This window comes from Ahaetulla prasina, chromosome 4 (assembly GCF_028640845.1).
Source record: "Ahaetulla prasina isolate Xishuangbanna chromosome 4, ASM2864084v1, whole genome shotgun sequence".
NCBI lineage: Eukaryota > Metazoa > Chordata > Lepidosauria > Squamata > Colubridae > Ahaetulla > Ahaetulla prasina.
The window spans coordinates 50,467,932-50,494,344 of NC_080542.1; the positions used below are offsets into that span (position 1 = coordinate 50,467,932).

At 37.5% G+C, this 26,413-nt stretch overlaps 1 protein-coding gene across 3 annotated transcripts in view; it reads left to right on the top strand.

Moving 5' to 3' along the window:
• LOC131198513 (protein TsetseEP-like) overlaps positions 1–18,580 on the top strand; it is a 35,669-nt gene extending 17,089 nt beyond the window's left edge. For 2 of the 3 annotated variants that reach the window (XM_058183231.1, XM_058183233.1), the window contains exons 5-10: positions 5,229–5,368; positions 8,678–8,896; positions 9,666–9,710; positions 10,829–10,873; positions 13,262–13,303; positions 18,443–18,580. In XM_058183231.1, the coding sequence (XP_058039214.1) occupies positions 5,229–5,368; positions 8,678–8,896; positions 9,666–9,710; positions 10,829–10,873; positions 13,262–13,303; positions 18,443–18,479 (528 nt within the window). In that variant the 3' untranslated portion in view covers positions 18,480–18,580. The remainder of the gene's footprint in view (positions 1–5,228; positions 5,369–8,677; positions 8,897–9,665; positions 9,711–10,828; positions 10,874–13,261; positions 13,304–18,442) is intronic. The other variant, XM_058183232.1, reaches the window with a different exon arrangement.
• Positions 18,581–26,413: the final 7,833 nt, after the last annotated feature.

Consider the following 26,413-nt stretch of genomic DNA (forward strand, 5'->3'; position numbering starts at 1 on the left):
CATAACTACCATCTCCCTGTAGCAAAGAACTGGTGGGATCATAAGCCTGAAAAAAGGATTGAAAATGAGCATGCAAAACTATTGTGGGATTTCCGAATACAGAGTGATAAAGTTTTGGAACACAATAGCCCGGATATCACGATTTTGGAAAAGAAAAAAGTGTGGATAATCGACATTGCTATACCTGGTGACAGCAGAATCGACGAGAAACAACTTGAAAAAGTCACCAGATATCAAGATTTGAGAATCGAATTGCAGAGACTCTGGCATAAACCAGGGCAGGTGGTTCCAGTGGTACTCGGCACACTGGGGGCTGTGCCTAAAGACCTTGGCAAGCACTTAAAAGCAATTGGCACTGACAAGATCACCATTGGTCAGCTGCAGAAGGCCACTTTACTGGGATCTGCTCGCATAATTCGCCGATACATCACGCAGTCCTAAACTCTAAAGTGCTCGACTAATGATCTGTAATACAAAATCCAGCATAGTTATCTCATTTCCTGTGTATACTGTCATTTTGTGTAAATAATAATAAAAAAATAAATAAATAATCCAACACCTCTTCTACTAGTCACTTGATGAAAATTGAGTCCAAACTAATGTTCACCCATGTAAAGAAAAAACATTGAACTTTTGGGAAGAACGGTGGGAAAACCCAGCGGAACACAAAAAAACTGCCTCCTGGATCAAAGATATTCAACAACAAACAACACGAAACAAAATGGAAAACATTGTAATAACAACTGACATGGTTGCAAAACAAGTAAAGAAGGTCAAGAACTGCACCTGGCCTGGACGAACTGCATACATACTGGCTAAAACGCCTGACCAACCTCCATCATTGCATGGCCATTCAATTTGATGAAATGCTTTAAAATGCAACAAGTGAAGAATGGTTAATAACTGGTCAAACATAGTTGATAATGAGATTGAAAAAAGAGACTGAGAATCAAGCAACTATAGCTCAATTACTTGTCTGCCAACAACGTTTAAACTTTTTACAAGAATACTGGCAAATTCAGTATCCAGTCATCTGATAGAAAACAGTGTATATCCAGTAGAACAAAAAGGAAATTATAAAAAACCAAGAAAAAAAAAGATCAGCTGCTCATTGACAAAATGGTACTAAAAATGCAAGATGAAGAAAAATGAATTTGAATATGGCGTGGATCGATTACAAGAAAGCATTTGACTCACTACCCCACAGCTAGATTAACGCCTGTCTGGAAAACTTTGGAATCAGCAAAAATATTTGTACATTTCTGAAAGTCAATATGCAAAAATGGAAAACAATTCTAACAGCAAATGGGGAGAACATTTGAGAAGTCAACATCAAAAAAGGAATCTTCCAAAGGGACATACTTTTGCCACTACTGTTTAACCACATTAATTCCACTGACAATAATCCTACGAAACACAAAACTGAGATATCAAATCTCAAGCCAACAGGGCAAGATAAACCATCTACTGTACATGGATGAATTAAAACTGTATGCAAAAAGCCCCAGTGAAATTAAATCAATACTCAACACAGTTCAACTGTTCAGCAGCGACATCAAAATGAACTTTGGACTTGAAAAATGTGCTAAATTATCCATGCAGCGAGAAAAAATGGAAAAAAGAGAAAGAATAGAACTGGGAAATGAAAGCATCATGAAAGTATTAGCAAAGGATGACCGTTATGAATACCTAGGCATATTGGAAGCAGATAACATCTGAAATGGAGAAGTCAAAAAGTCAATGCAAAAGAAATACATCAGGAGGGTCCACAAAATATTAAAATCAAACCTAAATGCCGCAAACATAATTAAAACATGGTCAGTTCCAGTGATACACCATTCATCTGGATTCATCAACTGGACTTTGGCTGAACTGGAAAACTTGGACCGGAAAATGCACAAACTTTTGAATATGTACCATGCTTTATATCCACGAAGTGTCATCAACACTTCTAAGTTTTCCTTAGAACTAAGGAGAAATTTCCTGACAGTTAGAACAATTAATAAGTGGAACGATTTGCCTGCAGAAGTTGTGAATGCTCCAACACTGGAAATTTTTAAGAAAATGTTGGATAACCATCTGACTGAGATGGTTTTCTGCCTGGGCAGGGGGTTGGACTAGAAGGCCTCCAAGGTCCCTTCCAACTCTGTTATTATATTATATTATATTATATTATATTATATTATATTATATTATATTGTATTGTATTGTATTGTATTGTATTGTATTGTATTGTATTGTATTGTATTGTATTGTATTGTATTGTATTGTATTATATTATATTATATTATATTATATTATACTATACTATACTATACTATACTATACTATACTATACTATACTATACTATACTATATTATATTATATTATATTATATTATATTATATTAAAACAACAGAAGCAAAAAAAGAATATAAGAAAAAACAGCTAGATAACAGATTAAATAGATGGAAAACCAAAGCTTTGCATGGACAGCACTTGAAAAACATTGAAGGAAAATGTGATAACAACTTGGCATGGGCATGGCTTAAGATGGGAACCATCAAGAAAGAAACGGAAGGTTTACTACTTGCTGCTCAAGAACAAGCATTACAAAGTAATGCCATGAAAGTGAAGATACAAAAATCCACTGACAATCCAAACCGTCGACTTTGCAACAACAAAGTTGAAACTATTTCACACTTAATATGTGAGTGCAGCAAAATCACACAAACTGATTACTAAGCTAGACATGACCGAGTTGCTAAATTAACCCACTGGTCATTATGTAAAAAAATATGACTTACCTGTATCCAAAAGGTCATGGGAACATAAAGTGGAAAAAGTTTTTGAAAATAAGAAGGTGAAGATCTTGTGGGACTTTCAAATACAGATGGACCTTTACTTGGAACACAACACACCAGATATCAGAGTTTTCAAAAACAGAAGCATACAATTTATTGATATTGCTGTACCAGGAAATGCTAGTTGAAGAAAAAAACTGCAAAAATCACAAAATATTGCGACTTGGCCATCAAAACTACACTATTATGGATGAAACGTGACGTGATACCCATTGTCATCGGGGCACTTGGCACCATATCCAAGAATTTTACAAAGTACATCAATAAATTGCAGCTTCCTGGAATAACACCAGTGGAACTGCAAAATGCACTATTCGGAACAACATATATTTTAAGAAAATACTTGGTTGATACCTAGGATGCCGGCTGCAACCCGTATCAATCATTAGCATCATCCATGGTATTTGTGACACTTTTTAAAGCTTTGCTTAAGTTCACTGAGTTTCATGTTTAATGAATAAAAGAGATAATTAATAATAATAATAATAATAATAATAATAATAATAACAACAACAACAACAACAACAACAACAACAATAACAACAACAACAACTGTTGGATGGTTACTTACGTTTATTTAAATAAATAAAAATATAATCCTATCATTTTGGGAGTATATTAAACTCAATGAGACTTACTTCTGAGTAAATATGCTTCAGGCTTGGGTGCAGTGTTTAACATAGATTGGCTTTTACTTGGTAACTGAAGTCTCTAGTCCTCTCTCTAAATGAAGCTTTCCTGTTTTAAAGTCACTCATTGAGTTTTCATTTAAGCCAGGCAGGAGAAGCGCTCCATATTGACAGTACTATGGATAAAGATGGCAGCTTCCCAGCCATTACTCCTGAATTTGCCAGTTTCCCCCCCATTTCTCACTATTTCTTCTGGATCCTGTAGGCCAATCAGTTGCCTTCAGGAACAGGAGCATCCTTATTTTCTGCTCAAGTAGAAGTAATTCAGAACCATTCTAGCTTCTCTTTGTAGAACGAGAAGGCTGTTGTAACAGACAATGGTCTGGAGCCCAGCCTGTCCTACCCCTGTAATTTCTAGATAACTCAAAATTTGAAATGGCCAAATATATGCTATAGTATTTAGGAAAAAAAATATTTTCAACTATTTTGATAGGCATATTTATGTCATAGCTCCCAGATTGCGCCAAACTGTGGATGACCAAACAATTATTGATGGAATAAATTATAATGGCTGGATTCACAAAACTTGAAGGGAAAATCTGACTTCATGTGTGAAGTGTATTGAGTCAGATGTGTAAACCATATCTTACAGTTTTATGTATTTTGTGTATCACTATTACTATGGCAACTTTTCAGGAGATAATTTTGCTACAACTATTTGTGACTTATTAAATTTACCAAGATGAACAAACATGACTTTTGAAGACTTTGCAACTACTGTATCTTTTCCAGCTCTGTCAAACCCATTAATGTGGGAGATAGCATGAAGCAAGATTGGTCTTTTGAAAAAATTCCATAAGAATAATAGTAACAATTCACTAAAATCAGAGTTGTAATGACCAGATGAATTGATAAAAGCCTTATTTAGGCATACATTTATTTTATACATCATAATTAAGCTCAAATTAAATAACATATATTAAACATAACATCACTTGCAAAGTTTAGGGATGCTAATATTGAAATATTTTTTTAACTGCAGCTAACTACTAATGTTACTGGCTATTAACATATAGTGACCAGACATCCCGCTTTTGGCGGGACAGTCCCGCTGTTTAATAATTTGTCCCGCGTCCCGTGGCAATTCCAAAAAGTCCCGATTTTTTTTCTTTCACTCCCATTCTGAAAATGGGAGGCGGCAACGCAAGAGGAGGAGGCGGAGAAGGGGGAGTGGCAGAGAAGGGGGCGCGAGAGGGAGGAGAGACGCCGCTTGACTTCACCCGAGAGGAAGAGAAGAGCTGAGAGGAGAGCCGAGCCTGCCTGGAAGAGCTGAGAGGAGAGGAGAGCCGAGCCTGCCTGGAAGAGCGGAGAAACAGCAGCCTCTCCTCCTCCTTCAGGCAGATGGAAGACTCAGCACGCATGCGCAGGCCCCCTCTCCCCCCCCCGTCAATGGTGTCCCGCTTTGCCATCGCTGAAATCTGGTCACTTTATATTAACACTAATTAGCAGAAGTACAAAATATATTCCAGAATTCTCTATCGTAGATAAAGAGGGAGCTAAAACTCATGACCTAATTAGGAGTTCACAGTTAAGTTTGCTCTAACTTGCTAGCCGCATATTCCTTCAGGAAGAACCTCCATTCCAGGATCTGGAATTTGAATCTGAGATATAAATATAATGATAATGAAACACAAACATTACAATCTCAGACTGAACTTTTGTTATCATTTTTTCACATCCTTTTCTCATGCTTAGACTTCGCCATCGTCTTTCAACAAGCCTCCTTGGCTTAAGGAAATGTATCTTGATAAAGAATGGAAAAAATACACCAGTGATAAATCTCATAATGAAGAATCCTCTGAAGAGGAAGTGATATTCAGTCGTGAAAGTGCAAGGTATTTTTCCTTTCTTTTTTCCTCTTTGGCACACATTACAAGAAAGAAATTCACAAACTATAAGGAGGAGGAGGAGGAGGAGGAGGAGGAGGAGGATGCATTTAATCATGTCCAATTCTTGGCAATTCTATGGACCAAGTCTTCCTATTGCCACATCTTCCTATCTTGAACTAATTCCTTAAGTTTTTGTCTGCTCTGATTGATGTCAGAGGTGTTGATAGGGTCCAGCCACCATGTTCTTTGACAGCTGGCTTCCTTTAACTGCTGACTCTTCCAAATGTAATTGCATTCTCCAGTGAATTCCACTGGGCAACAGGACCAAAATAAAACTAGAGAATGAATTATCCCATTCTGCAACTTAGAGAACATCTTTATATTTTTTATTACAAAATTCTTGGAACAAATTTGGATTTGTCCAAAATGAGATCACTGCAATATGCTTTACATGGGGCTGTCCTTGAATATCACTTCAACTGCCCTTGAAGGCAACTCAGAAGCTACAACTGGTCCCAAAAACAGTGGCACATGCAGCACTACGTTTGCCAATCTTACACCTCTGTTGTATGAACTGTGATGGCTCCAGGTTTTCTTTTGGGTGTAATTCAAACTCCTGGTTGTCACCTTTAAATCCCTACATGGCAAGGATGAGGAAATTTTCAGGAATGCTTTTCCCTGACAGTATCTGCCCTTCCTACCAGATTGGATAGGGTAGGTACGCTCCAGCTCCTTTCCTGAAGTCTTGCCATCTAGTGGGAGCTCGGAGGTGGGCCTTTTTCTATGGCTGTCCCTACCTTATGGAGCACCGCCCCCCAAAAGATTCAGCAAACCCAGGTGCAGGGATGAAAAAGAATATCTGAAGCTGGTGGTGAAACATCCCAAAGGAATGAATGTGGAGCCTGGTTTTTGTTTTCATTTTATGGTTTAATAGTTTCATTTTATGGTTTATTAATTTTATTGTTATTACCACCCAGAATTTTGTTTAAGATGGGTAGCCATACAAATATTTCTTATAGAGATAAAAGTCTGGCATTCCACAGAAATGTTTATTTTTTTTCTTTCATTGAAAAAAGCCACAACATATCTGCAAGAATGAAAAATGTGTGCAATTGCAGATGTTGCCCTTGTTGACTGCAAAATTTGGATGTTCTCTTCATATATTGCTTCTGCAGTTTGCTGGGGACACCAGTTAGCTGTTCTGGCAATTGCTATTTTCTCTAAACATGGGCATACACCACTGCAGGACCCATGTGTGTAATATTGTTTTGAAAATAGGTTTGTTTACAACTGTCATATACAAAAGCTGTACATGAAGAACAAATCATACAAATTGCAAAAAAATATATCTTAGATCTTATTGTTGAACATCAAACTCTGTAATTTCTGCTCTTTATCAGATTGCCAGAAATATTTGAGCCTTTTCCTGTGGAAATAACACGAGTTACTACATATACTACAAAACTATTACAAATGTTGTTTTCCTGTTTAAAATTTAGAGCACCACAGCAATTCTTCTGCATTTGGGTTGAAATGAAATTAGTAGAAAACTTCATAGAATTTTTAAATTATTTTTATTTATTTATTTATTTTTGTCACAACATTATATACAATTAAATATAATGAGAGAAAGCAATAGGACAGAAACGGTAGGCACTTTTGTACACTTATGCACGCCCCTTATAGTCCTCTTAGGAATGGGGTGAGGTCAATGGTAGACAGTTTTTGGTTAAAGCTTTTGGGAGTTTGAGAAGAGACCACAGAGTCAGGTAGTGTGTTCCAAGCATTAACAACTCTGTTACAAAAGTCATATTTTCTGCAATCAAGATTGAAGTGGTTAACATTAAGTTTGAATCTATTGTTTGCTCTTGTATTATTGTGATTGAAGCTGAAGTAGTCTTCAGCAGGAAGGACATTGCAATAGATGATTCTCTGTGTTAAACACAGATCTGGTCGGAGTCGGCGGAGTTCTAAGTTTTCTAATATATATATATATATATAATTTATATGCGAAGACCTAAACACACACACACGCACACACAGACACGCACATATACACAATGTATTTTATTTTTCAAATGTAATTACATTTTCCTCATATATTAGCAATCCAAAAGTGGAGATATAATTCAATTAATATTTTAGAAAAAGCTATACTTGATAAAGATCAAGTTGTTGCAGTGGTTTAGGTACCAGGCTAGAAGCCAGGAGATGGTGAGTTCTAGTCTTACTTTGGGCATTAAGCCAGGAGGGTGACCTTGGGTCAGTCACACTTTCAGTCCTAGGAAGGAGGCAATGGCAAACCAATTCTGAAATCTTTCCAAGAAAATTGCAGGGACAGTCCAGACATTTGCCAGAAGTCAACATTGATATAAAGGCATGCACACAAACATAGTTAAATAAATAAATCCACCAAAAATCTTTATGTAAATCCCTCAAGACTGATTAACTTAGACCAAGAATGCCATCTTGGTGCAGAACCAATTAAACAAACAATTGTGCCTTTGAGATGTGCTTTTAAATGTGCCTTTAAAGCCTTAGAGCTTTAAGGCATTAAAAAAACTGCAATAGAAGTTCTTTATGTTGGGATCAGATTCTATTTTGTTCAAGGACACATACAAATTTTACATTAGCTAAAATTAATTTGTTATTCTGTTGCAACCTGTCCTGTAGGATTGTTTCTCAAGGCATAGAAGAGACATGAACCACTGGGTTTCCAAGCTAATCCACTTCTAGTACCAAAGTTAGAGACATATTTGTTTATGTTCTTATTTGTTGGGTATATGTTTTACCATTTCTTTTTCTGTGGACTCAAGATAGCGTATAGGGGAGTCCCCACTCATTTTAAAGCAGCAAAGCTGTGAGGTAGATTTATCTCAGGAACTGACTGGCTCCAAATTACTTGGATGGTTTCATGACATTTGTGGAGATTTGAACTTGGCTCTCCCAACACCTGGTCCAACAGTTTAACCCAGTTATCCTTTCAGTCACACTCTCAACTATGAATCAACAAGCTGAAGCAGAATGAGAATACATAAAATAAATAAATGTATATAAGAACCAAAGGCTTGAAAAAAGCTCGAAGAGTCTGCTTAGACGTGTTGGAAAAGCTAGATGTCAAATTTAATGAAGGTGAGGTCCTGGGTTTTGCAACAAAACCATTTTAGTATTCTTATGAGTAAATACGACAATTGTTGCTACCTTTAGAGATATTGTGAGATGCTGGGTTTACATAAGGAAATAAAAGATCACAACTTTGTTCTTTATTGACTATTTAAACTTGGATTAATCTTTGTTTCTGCTTTATCTTCCTAGGGAGATTATGCCACCACTCCCACCAGCAGCAACTGAACTTCCAGCTCCGGCTCCGGCTCCGGCTGAAACTCCAGCTCCAGCTCCTTCTCTTGCTCCAGCTCCCACTCCCGCTCCCGCTCCCGCTCCCGCTCCCGCTCCCGCTCCAGCTCCAGCTCCAGCTCCAGCTCCAGCTCCAGCTCCAGCTCCAGAGCCTGTTAAAAAGGCCAGTTCGAAGAAACTGTGAGTATCTGTAGAGTTATATGTGTGGGATAGTATTCTTTTACTTGAAGGTAGATCCACCCCTAGATTCTAATTCATTCAGTTTATGAAAGAGCCATGGTTGCACAGTGGTTAGAATGCAGTATTGCAGGCTAATTCAACTGCTCACTGCCAGGAGTTCAATCCTGACTGGCTCAAGATTGACTCAGCCTTCCATCCTTCCAGTGTCATTAACATGAGGACTCAGATTGTTGGTGCAATATGCTGACGCTGTAAACCTGACTCTGTAAAGTACTAGGAAGCAGTATATAAGTCTAAGTGCTATTGCTATTGAATTTCTTAATCATATTCATATAAACTGTGTTTCATAGTTGCTATACTAAGAGAGGCCGTTCGAAATTCCTAGCCCTAACTAAAGGCAAGCAAATTGGGATGGAGCAATATTTGGTTTAATTTGCTCAAGAGGGGAAAAAAATCTCCAATAGATTGGAGCTCATGATAGCCACGTTCCAGAAGGCAATTTATCTACAGCATGTTTCTCAATCACAGAACATTTAAGATGAGTGGATGTCATCTTCCAAAATTCCCTAGCCAGCCATGCTTAATATTAAGATCTTAAAGTTCCCGAGGTTGAGAAAATTCAGTCTAAAACTTCCTTGCATTTTAAGAAGTTTGAAAAGAAATGAGTCATTATCCTTCCCAGGATAATGTGTCCGTAGGAAGGATGCAATCTCAGTCGTAGCAGAGTTCTTTTTAATTTCTATTAAAACACCTTCCTCTTCTTTGTCAGGTCTGAAAAAGAAACAGCCACTAGTGAAACCTTACCAACCACTGAGTGAGTAGTAGAATCTCTCAAGGATTGTTATTTAACTTATAACCTTTTTTCTCCAAGATATTTCCTGGGAATAGAATAGAATAGAATAGAATAGAATAGAATAGAATAGAATAGAATAGAATAGAATAGAATAGAATAGAATAGAATAGAATAGAATAGAATAGAATAGAATAGAATTTTTTATTGGCCTAATGTGATTGGCCACACAAGGAATTTGTCTTTGGTGCATATACTCTCATGTACATAAAGAAAAATAAAATAGAATACCGTATTTTTTGGAGTATAAGATGCACTGCAGTATAAGATGCACCTTAGTTTTTGGGGAGGAAAATAAGAAAAAAGCTGATTGGCAGGTGGATTGGGCTCCAGGAAAACCACCAATCAGCTCTTCCCAGATGTGAATTTTAGCAACAGGTTCCTTGGTTGTGAGCTCTGTGCCTTGCTTTTTTTTTTTTGGCTTTTTTTTCTGCCTCTGAAAGCTTCTGAAGCTCTGAAACAGAGCTTCAGAAAAAAAGCCTCTGAAGCTCTGTTTGGGGCTTTTTTCTAAGCTCCGTGAAGCTCCATTGGGGCTTTTTTCTGCCTCTGAAAGCTTCTGAAGCTCTGAAACAGAGCTTCAGAAAAAAAGCCTCTGAAGCTCTGTTTGGGGCTTTTTTCTAAGCTCCGTGAAGCTCCATTGGGGCTTTTTTTCTGAAGCTCCATTTCTGATGCTTTTTTCAGCCCTTGAAACCTCTGTTTGAGAAGCTGAATGGGGATGCATTCAGAGTATAAGACACACCCCAGACTCTCACCCTCTTTTTTTGGGGAAAAAGGGGCATCTTATACTCCGAAAAATACGGTACATTCATCAAGAATCATAAAATGCAATACTTATAGTCATAGGTTACTAATAAGCAATCAAATCACACCAGGAAACAAATAAAACAATATAAATTGTTATATATTAATTTATTTAAATATATAATAATTATATAAATATTTATATAAATATAATAATTGTTAAATATAAACAATATAAATAAAACAATATAAATTGTTTTATTAGGAAGGAGACAATCTTAGTTAGAGCAAAATTCTTTTTAACTTCTATTCTGCTAAAATGTTTGTCTGTTCTTTGTCAGGTCTGAAAAAGAGACGCCCACAAGTGAAGCCACTCCAAAGACTGAGTGAGTATTACAGTCTCTCAAGGGCTGTTCTTTAACTTAGAACTTTTTTCCTCCAACTTATTTCTAAGTAACGTGTTTGTTTAAAACAACATCTAATTTGTACTGTTACTATTGCAGCTTCATCGTTATTAAAATCAACAAGTTTACACACCTAACAACCTTTGCATATATAAACTAAGTATAAAATACACTGCACGCAGAATTGTAACACCCTAATTCCTCCTGTACTGTAATAGTACGAAATAATCTGGAACAATAAAGGGTTTATTTTTTAGTAGCTGAACACATTTCAGATTCTAAGAGCATTCAGAATTAATAATTCAAATTGGGGGAAGCAGAGGATGCCTCCTAGTTCGAGCACTCACTAACCTGGTTGAAATGACAAGGCAAAAAGCAGCATTTTTTCCAGATTGCCCCACTCCCCAAACCCAAATGAGAGTTTCTAGTTGAGTGCAGGAAACTGCCCAAGATAATTGGCTGCCCAAATCTGAGTAGCAGAGAGTGCCTCCTTCCCAGGGGGGCTTAATTTATTTTTCTGCACATTAAGGAAGATTTTATGAAACCTTCTCACTCTCTTCAGCTGTAAGTAAATGGAGTTAATGACGCTACAAAACTGATTTGTTTGCTGGTACAATAGGGATGGAGAAGTGCCTTGCACAATGCTTTTATGGATTGACCTCTTCTGCCACAAATTCATGTACCTGAAAACTCTGTTCCAGCCTGACTGGGACTTAGACAAGAAGGCATAAATATGGAGTTGACTGTCCTCTAGGCCCAAGCAGAAGAAACCACAATGTGAGATGAAAGAGAACCTTCTTACTAATAAAATAAAATAAAATCCTCATGCCTGAATTTGGAGAGACAAAGAAAAGCAAGTCATAAGCATTTGGAAGGAAAGGACTCAAATGGTAGCTCTAGTGAGTGAGGAACCCATACAAAAAACAAGCTTCCAAAAAGCAATAACTGATGCAGAGAAATGCTTCAACACAGGCAGTTCTTGAGGCTCCTAGAATGGCCCATGTTACATCACTGCTCTAGGAGCTGCCCTGGTTGCTGGTTTGCTTCTGGGTGCAATTCAAAGAGTTGGTTATTATCCTTAAAGCCCTGCATGGAATAGGTCCAGGTTACTTGAGGAAGAGTCTCGCCCCATTGAGGCTGGCCCACCCCACTTATGTCAGCAGAGGAGGCAAGCTTCAGGCCCCATCAGTCAAGGAATTGTGGCTGCCGGGGTCCAGGAGAAGGACCTTCTCTACTGTGGCTCCTGCCCTTTGGGACAACTTACCCTTGAGGTGAGATCGTCTCCCACCCTTCTGACCTTCCATAAGGTTAGGCCTGAAGACTTGACTCTGCCAGATGGCTTGGGGCCCCAACAAGAGACAGCATCACACTGGAGGTGGCTGGTGATTTTTTTTTGTTTTTCTTTACATTTATACCCCGCCCTTCTCCGAAGACTCAGGGCGGCTTACAATGTATAAGGCAATAGTCTCATTCTATTTGTATATTTTTACAAAGTCAACTTATTGCCCCCCCAACAATCTGGGTCCTCATTTTACCTACCTTATAAAGGATGGAAGGCTGAGTCAACCTTGGGCCGGGCTCGAACCTGCAGTAATTGCAGGCTCTGTTTTCTTAATAACAAGCTTTACCAGCCTGCGCTATCCACCGGCCCGAATTAAGAGGCAATTCCCACCCCCCACTGAGCAAGAGTCTAGAAAAAGTGCAGAGATGAGCAATAGAGATGATTAGGGGACTGGAAGCTAAAATAGATGATAAATGGTTGCAGGAACTGGGTATGTCTAGTGTAATGAAAAGAAGGACTAGAGGAGACATGGTAGCAGTGTTCCAATATCTCAGGGGCTGCCATAAACAAGAGGGAGTGAAGCTGTTCTCCAAAGCACCTGACAAGAAGCAATGGGTGGAAACTAATCAAGGAGAGAAGCAACTGAGTACTAAGGAGAAATTTCCTGACAATTAGAACAATTAATCAGCGGAACAACTTGCCTCCAGAAGTTGTGAATGCTCCAACACTGGAAGTTTTTAAGAAGATATTGGATAACCATTTGTCTGAAGTGGTTTAGGGTTTTCTGCCTAAGCAGGGGGTTGGACTAGAAGACCTCTAAGGTCCCTTCCAACTGATATGATATGATATGATATTGTTATCTTTTATTTAATAACTTTGACTTTGATTATAGCTGTTTTTATAATCTTAGAAATATTTATCTTTTATGCTGTAAGATTCCCAGGGTTGCTTAGGAAGAAGATGAGTGGCAATTAAATCAAATAAATAAACAGATAAATGATTAGGGCAAGCTGACCAGGTGAAGATAAAATGTTCAACTGCTGCCAGAACAATACTTAAATTCTGCTTTTAATTTTTCTTTTAACCAGGGCTTCAGAAGAAGAAGAAACTGAAGGTACATCAAAGAAAACGTAAGTAGCTTCAGTGTGCAAGTCAGGAGTATTTCTCTTTAATAATTTTTGAAGTGATTCAGAATGCATTATAAGATACTTAATGTGTAAAAATCTCATAATCTCATCATTTTATTTCACTGTTCAACAGTGGAAAGAAAAAGTTCTAGTAGGAAATAGGAAAATGAAGCAGAAAAACTAGAAAAGAGCAACAACTTTTTAGCTTTTCCCATTCTGGAGTACTAAACCCCTATTACAAGAGGGAGCAGATGCTCCTTTCAGTGTATTTATTTTATTTATTTATTTGTCACAACAGTATATATAAGCATAAGCATGAAACAACTATACAATATATAAGCATAAATATAATCTTAAGTATGTAATAACTATATGAAATTGGATACAATCAAAGGGAACATTAGGACAAGAACGGTAGGCACGTTGGTGCTCTTATGCATGCCCCTTACAGACCTCTTAGGAATGGGGTGAGGTCAATGGTAGATAGTTTTTGGTTAAAGCTTTGGGGATTTTGGGAAGAGACCACAGAGTCTGGTAGTGCATTCCAGGCATTAACAACTCTGTTACTGAAGTCATATTTTCTGCAATCAAAATTAGAGTGGTTCACATTAAGCTTAAATCTATTGTGTGCTCGTGTATTGTTGTGATTGAAGCTGAAGTAGTCTTCAACAGGAAGGACATTGTAACAGATTCTATGAGTTAAATTCAGGTCATGTCGAAGGCGGCGGAGTTCTAAATTTTCTAAACCCAGGATTTCAAGTCTGGTGGCATAAGGTATTTTGTTGTTTTCAGAGGAGTGGAGAACTCTTCTTGTAAAATATTTCTGGACACGATCAATTGTATTAATGTCCGGAATGAGATATGGGTTCCAGACAGGCAAGCTGTATTCAAGAATTGGTCTGTATGTAATTGTGATGATGCTACATATTTTCATATTTGGTGGACTTGTAAGAAGATTAAGGTTTTTGGATAAGGATTTGGTGGATTATACAAAATGTTTTGAAAAAGAAGATAAAGTTCCTACCGCAATTTTTCTTATTGGGAATTATTACGGATTGTACAATAATTGAGACTAAGCTGATTTTAAACTTAATAACAGCAGCAAGAGTATTGGTAGGATAATACTGGAAGAAAAAAGAGCTACCTACAATACAAGAATGGATATTGAAAGTTGCTAATTTGGCTGTGATGGCTAAAATCTCAGCCTTTTTGAAAGACACTACACAAGAAAAATATTTAACTGAATGGAAAACATGGATTGAATATACGCAAAATAGATATCAGATTAAGAGATATCAGATTGCCTTTGAATGATTAGGATGTATTTATCTCTGATTTGTATGGGGGAAGTTAGGATTTGAGAAGAAGGGGAGGATTATAATTTGTGTTAGGGAAAATTTAGCATATGATTGTTTTTTCTTTTGAACTATACCTTCTGTTTGTTCTGGGAAGTCGGGGGTGGGGGAGGGAGGAGGGTGGTTTTGGAGGAAGGGGGGAGGGATGGAGTGGGGGGAAAGGGGGGAAAAAGGGGGGTGAAATTTTTTGTAAAAACTTTTTCAATTGAAAAAAAGAATTGGTCTGTATATATATTCATTGTATATTTCTGTTGCATACACGTGGATGTAATTTCCAATAATTTTTCTATCTATCTGATTCTAACAGATTGGAGGCTTTTCACATTTTTGCTTTTGCATTTGTATTTAAATTGGATCCTATATTTACTCCTATATTGGATCCTATATTTGAGGAATAGTCAGAAAACCTGCAGTATCTTATGGACAAGTGGCTCTTTTTAGAAATGGAATTGCTCCAGAGTATCCACCCAAACCTCTATTGCCCTTTCAGAGTACCTTCCAGGTTATCTGATTCCATTTTTAAATCTCTTAAAATACATTTCCTTTGGTTTATTTCATCAGTCATTATTATATTTATCGTCTTCTTCTTCTCATCTTCTTGCTTTGTTTCCTGGTTTGTCTGTTTTATCTTATCCTCCATTCTTTCTGCTGTCTCCTGTCTTTCCTGGGCTCTTTGATCTTCATTCATTATTCAGTTGTAGCATATTTTCTATTTTCTCATTTATGTCTTGATTAGCTTCTTTATCTCTTTATGATTCTTTGTTATAGTGCCCCTAATGCTTTGAAACATCAACACCGTTTCTCTTGAAAACGCACTCATTTCCCCCTGATAGAGCATCTTGTCTTATTTTAATAAGTCCTGTTCTTAGTCAAGTCCAAAAACAATATATTCAAGTCCAATGTTTCTCCTCAGAAAGTTCAACAATTAATCTGGAATAATATAATAATAAATAATAAACAATCAATAATAAACAATCTGGAACTGAACACACTCAAAACCATAGAAATGGTGGTAGACTTTAGGAGAAATCCTTCCATACTTCCACTTCTTACAATATTAGACAACACAGTATCAACAGTAGAGACCTTCACATTTTAGGTTCTACCACATCACAAGATATAAAATGGACAGCTAACATCAAAAATGTCATTGAAAAAGCACAATAAAGAATGTTCTTTCTGCGCCAACTCAGTAAGCTCAAACTGCCCAAGGAGCTGCTGATACAGTTCTACAGAGGAATTGTTGAGTCTGTCATCTGCACCTCTATAACTGTCTGGTTTGGTTCTGCAACCCAACAAGACAGACACAGACTTCAGAGGATAATTAGAACTGCAGAAAAAACTATTGCTACCAACATGCCTTCCACTGAGGACAGGTATACTGCACGAGTCAAAAAGAGGGCTGTGAAAATATTTACAGACCCCTCAGATGCTAGACATAACAGTTTCAACTCCTACCCTCAAAATGACGCTATAGAGCACTGCACACCAGAACAACTAGACACCAGAACAGTTTTTCCCCGAATGCCCTCATTCTGCTAAACAAATAATTCTCTCAATACTGTCAAACTATTTACTAAGTCTGCACTACTATTAATCTTCTCATCTTTCCCACCACCCATCCCCTTCCACTTATGATTGTATGACTGTATGATTGTAACTTTGTTGCCTGTATCTTTACGATTTATATTTATATTGTTTCTGATTGCTTATTTGTACCCCATGACCATCATTAAGTGTTTTACCTTATGATTCTTGATGATTAATGTTGACTGTCGGAAGGGGAAAATGGTAAGTCAGCCTTGTGCCAGTCAGGGTATAACTTTTGGTTGTGAGAAGAGTTAGCCTGCAATACTAGTACTATTAATAATTAGCTGTATTATCCAGGAAAGAAAGTACTGTGAAGTGCAGGATGAGACTGCGTTGGCAAATTACTTAAAATGTTTAATATTACCCTTCAAAAAGACCTTGACTTTGTGTCGGAATGATAAAAAAATTGGCAATTCCAAATCTCAACCAACAAATGCTCTGTCTTACACATTGGCAAAAAGAATCAGAACACAAAATACAAACTAGGGGGACATGACCTTGTAGATGACCCTCACTCTGTCAAGGACCTTGGAGTACTCATATCAAATGATCTAAGTGCCAAAACCCACTGTAACATCGCCAAAAAGGCATTAAGAGTTCTAAACCTAATCTTGCGTAGCTTCTTTTCCGGTAAGATTACACTACTAACCAGAGCATACAAAACATTTGCTAGACTAATTCTCGAATACAGCTCATCTGTCTGGAACCCACACTGCATATCGGACATTAATACAATTGAGCGTATCCAGAAATATTTTACAAGAAGAGTCCTCCACTCCTCTGCTCACAACAAAATATCTTATGCCACCAGACTTGAAATTCTGGGTTTAGAAAATTTAGAACTATGCCGCCTTCAGTATGACCTGAGCATAGCTCATAAAATCATCTGCTACAATGTCCTTCCTGCCAATGACTACTTCAGCTTCAACCACAACAATACACGAGTACACAATAGATTCAAATTTAAAGTGAACCGCTCCAATCTCGATTGCAGAAAATATGACTTCAGTAACAGAGCTGTTAATTCCTGGAATGCACTACCTGACTCTGTGGTCTCTTCCCAAAATCCTCAAAACTTTAACCTAAGACTGTCTACTGTTGACCTCACTCCATTCCTAAGTGGTCTATAAGGGGCGTGCATAAGAACACTAGTGTGCCTACCATCCCTGTCCTAATGTTCCCTTTAGTTGTATTCATTTTATGTTTTCAATTCATGCTTATATTTATATATATTATTTAATATGTATTTGACAAAATAAAAACAAACAAACAAACAAACAAATAAATAAATGAAAAGATTCCAGGATTGTTGAGAAAGGCTAGGAAGTGAAAAACAAACAGAAACTCAAAGGACTTGTTAAAATATCTCAGTAGGTAAGATAGTATTGCGTTCTGCTTGTTACAATTCTGGTTTTGATACAAGAATATGCTTCCTGCTCTGTATAACCAATTCACAGGTGAACCCCAGAGAATATAGTGTGTTTTACTCCTAAGTACCTTTACATTTGGATGCCACAATAAGAATCTTCCCAAACACTGGTTTACTAGGAATAAGCAGAATCCTGTTTTTTTAATTGCACCCATTGTATTCTTCCTATTGAAATATTTTGTTTAGCACTGATGCTTGTTTCCAGGGAGATAGAAATAATCATGCATTTCATTTATTTATTAAACAAATGTATATAATTTCACAACTCATATATAGGTAATTTCAGGTGGATTATAACATTGATTTAACATTTATTGATTAATTTCAGTCAAACATGTCAAAAAAGAGAAGCCGGAACCCAGTATTTCTTTCCTCAGTCTTGTTGGAAGGCCAATATGAGGCCTCTGGAAATGTACTGGTCACCTTAGGGCTTCACTTCTCCCTTACCGTAGATAGAAAGTGATGCTACCAGAACCAAAGTAGCTACTGTGAGAAGATTCTATAGGTGATTACTGAGGCCTTTTCTCTTAAAGCAACTGGCAATGAGAGTGTTGTTGAAATGCAGCTCTGAAATACTGAAATTCTTGCTCTTCTCAAAAAAATAATGTCACCTCAATATATGGATATTACTTTAGAAGCACCTGAGAATAAGGGTACGTGATAATTATAATAATAATAGCTTGACAAAAGTTGAACAGACTGCTTAGAAAATTATGTGGTTCTATAACCACATTGTAATATCATCTTTTATTCCTTTTATATCTACAGAACTTCAGAAGAAGGAGAGGAAGATGAAGAAGACTAATCCTATTTACTCACATACTTATCGGCTCTCCACGCATGGAAATTAAGAAGTGACCCTAATGGTTGAGATCATAACAGGGATGGTATTATACACGATTAATGTCAGTAGTATTTTTAATTTATTGTATGTCTATTGCTGGTCGATGACCGTAATAAAGTTTTATTCATTCATTCTAATCCTACTTATGTAGAACATTGTTTATTGCTATATATTTTATTATTAAATACATTTCTCCATGCTCCTTTTTATTATTATCCTTATCTCAAGTCTTAAAATTTTTTTGGAATAGCTATTCTCCCATCTGGAGCAACTGCAATTGGGTTGGGCTAAGGCTCTTATAACTCATGGCTCTAGTGGCTACAAATGATAACATCTGTATAAGTTTCCTGGTGCCAGAATGATGTTTTACAAATGTGTAGATCATTCACATGACATTTGTGTAGTGGCAGGATTACCCTTGTATGTATATATTCATTTATTTATTGTATCTCTATAAAATTTTCAATAATGTTTCCAGGTTACCAAATGCAGAATACAGTATCAGGTCTTCTTATATCTGTAACTAAAATTATAATGATAAACTGTAACAAAAAAAAAATAGCAGGGAGTGAAATAAGACACACAGTGTTACTAAGAATCCATAACGCTTATAATACAAAATATAACAGATATTAAAAAGACTGAGGAATAAAACGATGTCCTTCCTGTTAAAGACTACTTCAGCTTCAATCACAACAATACAAGAGCAAACAATAGATTTAAACAATGTTAATAATAATAATAACAATAGAGTTGGAAGGGACCTTGGAGGCCTTCTAGTCCAACCCCCTGCCCAGGCAGGAAACCCTACACCATCTCAGACAGATGCTTATTCAACATTTTCTTTAAAATTTCCAGTGTTGGAGCATTCACAACTTCTGCAGGCAAGTCGTTCCACTTATTAATTGTTCTAACTGTCAGGAAATTTCTCCTTAGTTCTAAGTTGCTTCTTTCCTTGATCAGTTACCACCCATTGCTTCTTCTTCTACCCTCAGATGCTTTGGAGAACAGCCCGACTCCCTCTTCTTTGTGGCAAACCCTGAGATATTGGAACACTGCTATCAGGTCTCCCCTAGTCCTTCTTTTTATTAAACTAGACATACCCAGTTCCTGCAAATGTTCTTCATATGTTCTAGCCTCGAGTCCCCGTATCATCTTTGTTGCTCTTCTCTGCACTCTTTCTAGTGTCTTTTTTATATCGCGGTGACCAAAACTGAATGCAGTATTCCAAGTGTGGCCTTACCAAGGCATTATAAAGTGGCACTAACACTTCACGTGATCTTGATTCTATCCCTCTGTTTATGCAGCCCAGAACTGTGTTGGCTTTTTTGGCAGTTGCTGCACACTGCTGGCTCAAATCTAAATGGTTGTCCACTAGGACTCCAAGATCCCTCTCACAGGTACTACTATTGAGCAAGGTACCACATATACGGTACCTATGCATTTTGTTTTTTTTGCCTAAATGTAGAACCTTACTTTTTTCACTGTTGAATTTCATTTTGTTAGATAGCGCCCAATGTTCAAGTCTGTCAAGATCCATCTGTAACTTGAGCCTATCTTCTGGAGTGTTGGCTATTCCTGCCAGCTTGGTGTCATCTGCCAATTTGAATAGTTCCCCATCTATCCCCTCGTCCAAGACATTGATGAAGATGTTGAAGAGTATTGGGCCTAAAACAGAGCCTTGGGATACTCCACTGCATACTTCCCTCCATGTAAATGTAGTTCCATTGAGGACTACATGCTGAGTGCGGTTGGTCAGCCAGTTACGAATCCATCTGGTGGTGGTGCTGTCTAACCCACAATTTTCTACTTTATCTAGTAGTAGGTTATGGTCTACTTTATCAAATTCTCTACTGCATTTGATAAAATAGACCATGTTAGCCGCTTCAATCTTTTTCGCCGAAAATATGACTTCTGTAACAGAGTTGTTAATGCTTGGAACACACTACCTGACTCTGTGGTCTCTTCTCAAAATTCCCAAAGCTTTAACCAAAAACTGTCTACTATTGACCTCACCCCATTCCTAAGAGGTCTGTAAGGGGCGTGCATAAGAGCACAAACGTGCCTACCGTTCCTGTCCTATTGTTTCCTTTCATTATATCCAATTAATATAATTATTACATACTTATGCTTATATATGTGCTTATATATTATATAGTTACTTTCATGCTTATGCTTATATATACTGTTGTGACAAAAAAAATAAAAAATAAATATTCACTTGATGACCAAATAACAAAGTTAGCTATAAGACTGTTCTCCTTTGCAAGGAAAACATTCAGTCTTCCTCACTTCACTTGTGAGGAGCAAAAAAATAAAATAAAACAGCTTTTGAAAAAGCTTTCATTGTTCAAATTGAGAGATGTGAGAATATAAATTCTTTCAAAAATCTTGGTCCCAAGTCAAAAGAGCACTAGATGTTGAGCCCAGAAACATCCTGTGCAGCTAATAAATCATTGGAGTAGAATGGGAAATTTCTCAGTCTTCAAAAATCTTGCAGCATTATTTGACCCACTGAAATTTCAAGGCTCTTTGAAAACAATGGACTATGGAAGATGACCACAGCAGGATGAAGGGTAGACAGGTTGCCATCTGCAGGAAAAGTGCAATTAGCTTATCAGCCAAAACTGATGAAGAATGTTTATTTATCAATACAATTGAACGTGTCCAGAAATATTTTACAAGAAGAGTTCTCCATTCCTCTGAAAACAATAAAATACCCTATCCCACCAGACTTGAAATCCTAGGCTTAGAAAACTTGGAAATCCGTCGCCTTCGACATGACCTAAGCTTAACTAACAGAATCATCTATTGTAATGTCCTTCCTGTTAAAGACTACTTCAGCTTTAATTGCAATAATACTAGAGCAACTAATAGATTTAAACTTAATGTCAACCGCTTTAATCTAGATTGCAGAAAATATGACTTCTGTAACAGAATCATCAGTGCTTGGGATACTTTACCTGACTCTGTGGTCTCTTCCCATAATCCTAAAAGTTTTATCCAAAAACTTTCTACTATTGACCTCACCCCATTCCTAAGAGGACCATAAGAGGCGTGCATAAGCGCACAAACGTGCCTACCGTTCCTGTCCTATTGTTTTTTTTCTTTTCTTCTTCCTATATATATGCTTATACCTCCTTATATTTACTCATATATGTGTTTATATACTATATAATCTTTTGTATGATACCTACATATATTGTTGTGACAAAATAAAATAAATAAATAAATAAATATTTCTTGTCAAAGAGGCTGCTCAAGTTTTTAGCGGCAATGTTGGATCAGGAAGCTCTCTGGTAACCCATTCAGAACTGGATGAATACTTTAAACATGTATGCACACTAGTATTCAAGTTAACTGTGGTTAGTTTCAAGTTTCCTAATCATTTTATTCTATCCATTATCATATCATTCTTTATATTTCTTGAGAAAAAAAATAAACTCAAAGTCATCTATCCTTTGTGGTATTTCTGGATCTCTTTCATCCAGAGATTGATTGAAAAATCAAAGTTAACATGGAAAAAAGAAGGAAATCCTTAATGGGATTCTGCTACTACCACTATTTGAAACTAGCCAAATTCAAGCAAGAATATAACTAGTTCAAGCCTCACCTCCAGCATACAATTTATATAGCCTGTCCAGAATGATAGAAGGGTTGATGGTATCAAAAGCTCCAATGAAATCAAAGTGGAACCTTATTTGTTCCTGAGGTATTGCTGTTCTTCTTTTGAAAATAGAGCTATTGATTCACAGTCACTTGCTAAAGCACGGTGCCTGCCTTGCTATCTGGGTTTATAATATGATAAACAACTATAGTTCAACAAGCATTCTTGCAGCTGTAGGAAAATTAGAAAGACCACATGAGCAGTATTCGCATTTCCTTGTATTTATAGCAGAAGCCACAAAGGGAAGCCATCTTGTTATTTTTATACTCTCAAGTGGTAGACGAAGAAAATAAACATGATTGAAAGATCAGCTATCATTATAATTAATAAAACACATTAAAAAGGAAGGGGGAAAGGCAATACTTACATAGTAAAGGTTTTGGGGAAATGGCAAGTGTTCAGGAGATGTCTAAGAACCACATCTGAGATGTCGTTTGACGATCATTTGGCGGCCGTCTCCAGGAGGGCTTTTTACCAAGTACGCTTGGTCCGCCAGTTGCGCCCCTTCCTTGACCGGGATGCCTTATGCACGGTCACTCACGCTCTTGTCACTTCCCGTTTGGATTATTGCAATGCTCTCTACATGGGGCTGCCCTTGAAGTGCACCCGGAGGCTGCAACTAGTCCAGAATGCAGCTGCGCGGGTAATAGTGGGAGCAACACGTTGCTCCCATGTAACACCAATCCTGCGCGGCTTGCACTGGCTTCCTGTAGTCTTTTGGGTGCGCTTTAAGATCTTGGTCACCACCTTCAAAGCGCTTCATGGCTTAGGACCCGGGTACTTACGGGACCGCCTGCTGTTACCTTATGCCTCCCACCGACCCGTACGCTCACACAGAGAGGGTCTTCTCAGGGTGCCGTCCGCCAAACAATGTCGGCTGGCAGCCCCCAGGGGCAGGGCCTTCTCGGTGGGAGCTCCTATGCTCTGGAACGAACTTCCCCCTGGATTACGTCAAGTGCCTGATCTTCGGACCTTTCGCCATGAGCTGAAAACACACTTATTTATTCAAGCGGGACTGGCCTAATATTTTAAAATTTTAAATGGGGTTTTATCATCATTTTAGGGTTTGGAATTTTAAATTTTAAATTTTTAATACTGGCCATTTTTTCTAATTTGCTCGGTTTTAAATTGTTGTTTTAATTGTATATTTCTTATATTTTTATCCTTTGGCTGTGCACCGCCCTGAGTCCCTCGGGAGAAGGGCGGTATAAAAATTTAATAAAACTAAACTAACTAAACTGAGAGATACCAGGAGAGACACCATTTCAATTGAGGTAGAACTTGAAGGTTGCAGACAGAAAATCCTAGGAATCTGATTTGATGGCAACTGTTGGGGAGCTTGGCAAGTCCTTGTCTGAGTACCTGGGGTTATTTCTATTGTTGAGCAAAGCAATCCTTTTCAAGTGGACAGCAGAGCTGGGCAAACTGGTAGCAACCCACCACTGAATTAGATCCATAATCCATCTAAGACAGAATTATTTATTTAAACTGGCAGTGGCTCCCCAGAGTTCCAGATAGAGTTTTTCCAAGCCCCTCCTGGAGAAGATAGGAATTGAACATTTCTAAATATGAATAGAGACTTCTCCAGGGCTGGCTACAGTTCTCTGTCCTGAAGATGATAGGCAAGCATGGTATATGAACAGAAATGCATATATTTTTATGTGGTTAAGGCCAGTGGTGAAAGCTGAACAGGTTTATTACCAGTTTGCTGGCTGTGTAAAGTAGAACAGTGTGCGGAGGGGAGGGGTGATCAGCTGTGCTGCACAATCTCTTTTTTTACTTTTAGAAGCATTTTATTTACAACCTCTTCAGCTGAGAGGTTGTAAAAATGCTTTTAAAAATAAAAAAAAATTCTGACAATTGCGCGGCTCACTTGAGACCCATTGGCTAAGCATTCCTAATCTTTCTTCATTTTTGCTGAGCTTATGTATCCAGTAATCTTAATGTTTTATTAAAAATTCCATGTTTAGAAAATCATTAATGATGGACAACAGAAATGGCGAACTAATTGGACAAATTACTTTTAGATGAAATGTGATTTCAATGAGGTTTCCTGATCTCTGTGCTGTCTTTATGGTAATGTCTGATTTTGAAATATTTGAGACTAGCTGCATACCCATGCTTCACTACAAAACTACGTGATCGGGTTTGAGACATCAACACTTACAGCTTGAAAATTAATAAATAGTTACAATCAGCCTCTCCTCTCCCCTTCTCTCCCTCAGCCTTGCCCCACAGATACATTTCCTATCCTATCCCCTTTTCTCCCTCAGGCTTGCCCATAGTAGCCTCCCCTATCTTATCCCCTGGTTGCTGTTGTGAAAAAAAAACCTGAAAGTGAAACTCCTCCCCTCTGCTTGTGTTTTGCATTTTGGAACAGATTTCTTTTCCTAGGTGGGGAGGGGGAGTAGAATTCTTTAGCATCAGAGGGCTGTTTGGAAAGTGAAACAGTATTTGCTGTGTGAGCAAGGAGACAGGAGAAGCCTGGCCATGGCTTAGCTCAAATGTTCTGTATTAAAGCTGCTTCCTGCTGTGAAAGTAAAACTGAAAGTGAAATTCCTATCCTATGCTTGTGTTTTGCATTTGGAACAGATTTCTTTTCAGGTGGGGAGGCTGAGTAGAACTCCTTAGCATCAGAGCTGGTTAATCATAATATAGGAAATACTAATGCTCTGATGGTCATTTTGAAAAATCCTTTCTTAATGAGCAACTAGAAGCCAAGAGGAACATATGTGACACATTTCAAGTTTGTAGGCTTTACAGTTCTGGAGATTTTGTTATCACAGTGTGAGTGGTTTTTGCTTTTATATATATAGATTAACTATATTCCTTTCTGCTTGGTTTTCAGGCCCAGCATGGAACTAAGGTGGCAAAAGTCATCCTAGTTCAGTGTTTCTTACATTTTTGTTTCAGGACTTGTTCCCACATTTAAATATTATGGCAGCCTTTTGTTTGTATGGGTTACATTTATCTGTATTAACTATGTTAAAAATTATTCATACTTGTAGATTAATTATCAGTTTTTTGACTTGGAGGAAGCAGCAGGTGAAGCTAGAGAGAATTATTTTTCTCTGGTATCTGGGAATTAGCACAGGGCCCCCCCAGGACTGTGAGCTGTCTCTATTGCTCTTCTCTCCCTATACCAATGACTGCATCTCAAGGGAACCCTCTGTTAAAGTACTGATTGGCCTCATCCGAGTTGGTGATAAGTCTGAATATAGTTTGTAGTTTGTCATGCCAATTCTTGTATTTAGTCTGTGTGATCTTCTTACATCCACTGTTTCTTTTTTGCATAGACAACCCTTACTATCTGTTGCTGCCTTCTGGCTTTGTCTACATTTGTTAAGGCTTGATCATATACAGCGAGTATTACTCCTTTGATCTCTTTCTTCAACTTTCCTGCTCTTAAACATTGGCAGATCTTGTTCTTATCTGCTTTCTTGCAATTTTTAAAAATGTTTTGGCCATGTAGTGCTTTTTCTTCCCATGCCTCCATTCTGTTCTTCATTTTTTTTCTTGTAGGCCAATCTGGTTTCTCCAGAAGTTATTAAGACTTCCTGGTATACTGAGTTTAGTGCATCTTCCTCATTATCCTTCAGATATTCTTCCAATACCTTTTTTCTTCTTCAACCACCTGATGGATTTGCAACATTCCATGCCCCTATTTTCCTTGGTAGATAAAGTTTGTCAATGTTGCTGCAAGGATAAAGGACATGATTTATTGAAATTATTTTCCTGGTCTTCCTATGCATCGCTTTTAGATCTGCTTGAATCCAGCCCACTATTCCGGCCGATACCTAATGACTGAAATTGGCCAGGTGTTGATTGCTTTGATTGTATTTCCTCCATTGAGTTTTGATTTTAAGATCTTCTTCCCTCTTTTGATGTATTTGCTTCTGATCTTTTCCGGATTTCAATGTACTTGATGTTTTCAGCTTCAACAATATCCAGGTAGTTGTAGTAATCATCTTCATCCAGACTTTTTTTTTTTTATTCAAAAAGTTTTACAGAAAAATTTTTTCCCCCCTTTCCCCCCAACCCCCCTCCCTTCACTAATACCCTCCCCCCTCCCCCATCCCCCCTGGCTTCCCGGAACAAGCACAAGGTATAGTTAAAAATAAGACAAACATATGCTAAGAAAATTTTCTCCCAAAACTATTATACCAATTTTCCTTCTCTAGCTCTGACTTCCTCCTAACATAACCAAAATCCTTCAAAAAAAATAAAA